This window comes from Papilio xuthus, unplaced genomic scaffold, assembly GCF_000836235.2.
Source record: "Papilio xuthus unplaced genomic scaffold, Pxut_1.1 DF825946.1, whole genome shotgun sequence".
In the NCBI taxonomy this organism is placed as follows: domain Eukaryota; kingdom Metazoa; phylum Arthropoda; class Insecta; order Lepidoptera; family Papilionidae; genus Papilio; species Papilio xuthus.
The window spans coordinates 831,748-837,747 of NW_013532703.1; the positions used below are offsets into that span (position 1 = coordinate 831,748).

Below are 6,000 nucleotides of genomic sequence, written 5' to 3' on the forward strand. Positions count from 1 at the left end.
CAATATAAACATTTTAAACCCCAAAAGAATTAGTAAAATCCATACCCATACGTATCTTGTCTCGTCAATATCGTATAGACTAGGGTAGACTCACCTGTTTCCGTCCCCCGGGACACTCTGTCCTCATAAACTTGTTTACATGTGTCGTACGTATTTCATTCGTCTAACCCCGGCTAATAGAATAAACCCGTTTTTTATCACTCCAGTTTTACTGACTCTTGGTCCCGTAATTTAGTATAAAATGTGTATAAAAATGTTTAAGGTCAAATACAACTTTTTTCTCAGGTAAATTAGACTGTTCAGGTCTATGGGAAAATCTTGTATTCTGATTTTTTAATTCCAGCCCGACAAACAATTATTAATTAATAATTCAGGAGATAGATTAATTACTAAGTAATAGAGTCCATAACATAGTCTAGTAGTCATAGTCTCGAAATTATGGCAATATTTTTATTTTTTAATATCAAAATAGTGTATTCCCAAAACTAGCAAAAGGGGTAAAATTACTTATGTATGTTTGTATGTTCCTACAACATAACATAGGTGGCGGCAATAAACTGTGTTGGAATCGAATCTTCTACCGACCCTTGGTGCGCGGCGCTGCGAGGCCAGATCATGCGACGTTTGTAATTTATGACTGTCTGTCACTCACGTATTAGCTCCTAGGGTTGTCACTTATAGTTTATAATTAAAATATTTTAACAAATCAACATTTATCTTCATAATCAATCCTAAACTGGTCAGTATAAGACAAGGATAATTACAAAATACACTATTTTCCTAGGCGAGAATTAATAAAGTAGGAGTAGAAAGGGGCGCGTTTCAAGTCATTTCATTCATCAGAAGAAAATCAGATAAATTAAGCCCTTTTTTGGTACCGTGCCACAGTTAAGAAATAGCTGACTAAAAGATGAGTTACATATGATATTCATATTTATTATGAGTTTAAAAGATGACTTGTAAACAAAATACTACCAATGTAGCGACAACCCTATAATAACGATGTTTACACGGCTCACCTCGGCCGTTTAACCTTCTTCTTTATTTATCAGGGCGTCGTGTTGGTGCATTTACATTTATATTCGGGATACGTCGCGGCTGTCGGGGCCACCTAACGACTCACGACCATTCAGACGGGTCACACTCCTTGAATTCACTGGACCGAAACTGGATCGTTTAACCTGTTTGGCGATGACAAAGACAGAATTCAGAACTTCTTTACTTAATGAATCAGGATTACAAGAAGATTACCATGGAGCTCCTGCCAGCGTGACTGTAAATCTTTGCTACAGATAGATCTGGTACAAACATATTGTTATCCCTTTTTATGTCTCCTTATCTCATGTCATTTTATGATTGACTATGTCAGTTGAAATGAAAGAAAGAAGAAAGAAAAGTTTTTATTATAGATAATAAAGATTAAACCAAGAAACAATAACTAACATAAAAATTGCACATAACTGAGCAATTAAATTAAACTTAAGTTACCATTTATGGTTAATTTGGGTAAACTAGTGATGCCCACATTAGGCAATGCCTGTATCGTGGGCACCTATATTCAGATAGGTATAATATTCAGTCCACAAAATAACAAAAACCCAAGAAATTCATAAGTTTTTTTTTAACAAAATAAATATAATTTCCAAATAAAAAGAAAAGCTTCAACAAGATTCATTATCATTAAGGTTACATAAACTCTTTTATTGAAAGCCTTTTAAGATCTCATTTTGGTATAAAACTAAATAACATGGGATAACAACGGGTTAACACCTTATCTAATAGAAAGTAAAATGGGATATACCTTTCCGTTTCAATTACCGGAGCAGAGATGGAATCACCCGCGAACCGATATTGGTCCTTCTAGCCGGATCAGTATAGAATCCAACCGTTACGGACGTGTCGTAAACTGGCTGGTTTACCCTAAAGGTCGAAATGCCAAGGGGCCCAATACTATCCGTATTACCTTACGATAAACATGGTACAAGGTAAATACTTTTTTCTTAAATATAAGTTTTTTTTTTAATATTTTTTATTGTTTGTAGCAAATTAAGATGATTGGGAAGATGCATAGAAATAAGAACTATTTTTAAAAAATATTTTTTCAATTTTCCTATAATAGTAGGCTCAAAACGCTTCAGCTTATGACTTGTCCAATCGCTAATATGTCGATGTATCGATAGGTGATAGAGACAACATGGCGTTTTTACGATTGTGGCCTTTTTATGTATCTATAGTACGGGTAACAAATATTGGCATGCAAATGCAATGATAGGGATTCATAATTTCGGATATTTTTTATCTTTTCATCCATTCTAATTTATTTTTAATAGCAATAGTAAAAGACAATTCATTTAACGAAATTATTTATGCTACAAAAAAATAAAAATAAACTACCTACATATTACAACAATTTTTATAAATGTAATTTGACCAAACTGAAAATGGTCTGCAAATAAAAAAAACTATCTGCAACGTCTAGCTAATAATTTTACAGTAAACTAAAGATTTATTTTATTTTGACAAGTTAATCTTCATAGTGGAAAAATCGGATTCAATAATAATTATCAATTAAAATGAGCCAAAAAGCATAAAGCATACTATATCAAGATCAGAATACGTAACGATACGAACGTTATAGAATTGTTTACACCGCGGCTTACACGCTTCGCTACATATCCTGGATTTACTCAACATGTTCAATAAAAGCTCTTTATTGTTATAGGACCTTATACGGGAGCTTTAAGTTGAAAAACTCGCGTTACTAAACATCGTAACCGCAAAAAAACGTTGTAAAAAGGTTAAATACCATGTTTTAACGAAACACCAAAATGTCTTGTAATAAAAGAATAAATAAAATTGATACTTTCATTTAATTAAAAGGATCAATTTTGTTTATTACAACCTTTCTTATTAATCTCGGCCTCTCCATTCTTACATCTTGCTAATTTTATAAATGTGAATGTTTATATGGATGGATTGATGTTTGCCTGAAGATATCTCCAGAACGGCTGCACGGATCTCGATGAAATTTGCCATACATATAGAACACATAGGCTACTAATTGTGTTTTTTTTAGCTATAATAGTATTTCATAAAACGCGATATATTTTCTGTCAAGTTTCAGCGTCTGTTTGTTTCATTTAAAAGTGATCGTCTTTTGTTTTTTCGTCTTTATCCGCGGCCATTTTGAAAATTGCCGAGCACCATTATGATGGATAGGGAAATATTTCTTTTTCATATTTATTTTTCTGATCCACGCCGTGGTCGAGGACAAAGGTAAAGTGTTCGGCGGTCTTAATTAGCCCAGGACGAAGCCCAATCTCTGAGCTATACCATAGACTATACTTTACTTATTGTTTTTTATGTACTGTGAATTAAAAGGGTTTTATTTGTAAAGATGTTTTTGGTATGTAGCAAATAATTTACGTGGTTCCCTTATAAGGAATGGAAGAGGATGTGGCCTTGAAAGATGATCGGACTCTAAGGGAATCAAATCTGATGTCAATATTGTTCACACGTTTAGTCTATAAATACAGGCAGGATAAAATAAAATACTTAATTAGTAGCATATGTGTGATTCCACACTACGTCCTACATTATGCCAAATATCTATGAGATTTACGAAATCGCTCTGATGACACCTTCTAACAAACAACCATTGATTCGTCCAAACATTTGCATTTATAATATTAGCAAGCTATATCTATATCTATATTACCTATCGGTAATATACTTGTTTTATGTACATTAAATTTTTTTATTGATTTCACTCTACTTACATCTCGTGTATTTTGTCGCGTCAGAGCGGGCACAGAAGGGGGCTGATATGTTTTACAAATCTATCTCCCCCCTCCACCGCCGACACCACCGGTACAGTCACGCTCTAATTGTGCGGGGCCCAACAACCACTGGACGGTGTTATGCAATATTGGAACAAGGATATCAACAACCACAAAGCACAATATTATTTTAATAATAGGTAAAATTGTAACTTTGTTTTCAATAATATGGTAAATGGCTTGAAAGGCCTAAATTCTAAAATAAAATATAATATTTCAGAGGTTTAATATAAGCAATATCCCATCAACGACAACAAAGATTGATTTAAGAGTTTAAAATCAATTGTTACTATTGAGCACATATTGCATAATGCCATCCAAAAAAGCATCGCTGCGAACTGTTCTCGAAGCTTTTAAATTCCATTTAGCGTCAGTCTGCGATTGTGAAGCGAATATAAATAATGTGTCACATCACTATCGCAAATACGGGCGATTTCCACAAGCGGTTTTATCCCCGTTTGTTTTGTGAAAAACCGGCCAGTTACAATGACGCTAAAATGTTGCATTAATTGAAATACATTTGTACCACTATCACTACAAATTTTTATTTTTTATTTAGTTAATGGTTTTTTTTATAAAAGTTTTGTTTAGATTGATTGTATTTTGCATGAAATGTTCCAAAATAATTTGTATACTGAAGGAGTTACTTATCTTTTGTTTACTGCATTCAAAAGGAAATCATTTTGTCTTTTCGTTATAGGGTAAATGCACCAAATATAGACAGCGATTTAAATAAGATAAATTAATTAATGTTACTAAAATTTTTAATTGACGACTTTTAAACGAAGAGTTATTCAAAAAAACTGCATATTCAGATTATGCATAAGTTGGTGATATTCACAGATTTAATTCTAAGTTTCTTTCAATTTAAAATTATAATTTTTCTCCATCTTTATTTTTATATGTGTATATAAAAATGTCTTCAAGGCATTCTCTTCGATACAATCCGATCGAACAATTAAAACATAATAAATGTTTAGCTGTACAAAATCTAAGCCCGTTACCCTACTAATATAATGAGATTCGAATTTAAACATCTGTTCGCGATTGGATTAAGATATTATTCCGCGCGGCGTCCACAAGCGGCGCGCCCACCCCACGCAGCGTCTCAAGAATTATAATGCTCTTTGTTCATAGAATTATTCTCGCTGAGGTGAGCTCGCGGTTTACACAATTTCTTTAATAACATTTGAATTAAATTAAACAATATTTAATATATTAGCCTTTTATTCAATTTTATGGACAATTAGCTCAATTTGCGTCTGTATTTTACTGATTAAAATTACTTTTATGTAAAATAATATTCAGTTTTTTATATTATGAATTGGTAAGGAAGCAAGAAGTAACTCAGGCTATTCAATAGTTCGTTTACCACTTTATAATATATGTAAAAAAAATGGTTATTTTAATATAAATGTGTTATAGCTGTAGGCGTCTATTTCATAACATTAACTAACATATTCACCAAGTACTAGCTGTTGCACAAATATAAAAAAATACTTAATAAGTAGCCAATGTGTTCTTCCAGACTGTGTTCTATATGTATGCCAAATTTCATCAAGATCTGTTGAGCCTTTCCGGAGATACCTTCTAACAAACATCCATCTAAACTTTTGCATTTATAATATTAGTAAGACTAAATACTACAGAGTTAGGGTAAATGCTACCGTTATAGGTAGTACCCACGATACAGCACGGATAAGTTTCTTTTGTTATCCTTATATGGTACGATACGATGTTTTAATTTGTCACGCACATTTAAAGCGCTTTCCACCGCCCAAAGCTAAACAAGCAGCGCTTTGTCTGCTTTTTTTCTCCGTCGTCACCGTTCGGTTTGTTGTAGTAATCACTCAGTGCTTCCAACAGAATATGAATGCGCTGAAAATTATGAGATATAGCTTTTGAAAGCGCTTTTCGCAGCCCTGCCGTCACAGATTACTTTTTGTATGTATATAAAAGCGGATACTCTTTGTCTGGATATCCATCAGTTGTAAAAGAGACTTTGTAGAAAATCATAAATTTTTCAATACTTTTTTTTCAATTGAATCGAAAAAAGGAATATTTGAATATAATTATTTGTATTTATTGTCTAGATTTGTATGCATTGTTGGAAATCTGTTTTTATGATGAAGAGGTTAAAGTCCCAGTAATTGACTCTTTT

General features: G+C 32.7%; 1 protein-coding gene across 1 annotated transcript in view; it reads right to left on the reverse strand.

Annotated features, from left to right (window-relative positions):
• Nucleotides 1-5,300: 5,300 nt before the first annotated feature.
• The window catches only part of LOC106123792 (uncharacterized), a 9,550-nt gene continuing 8,850 nt past the window's right edge, over nt 5,301-6,000 (reverse strand). The window contains exon 9 of the mRNA XM_013320198.1: nt 5,301-5,314. Coding sequence (XP_013175652.1) covers nt 5,301-5,314 — 14 coding nt within the window. The remainder of the gene's footprint in view (nt 5,315-6,000) is intronic.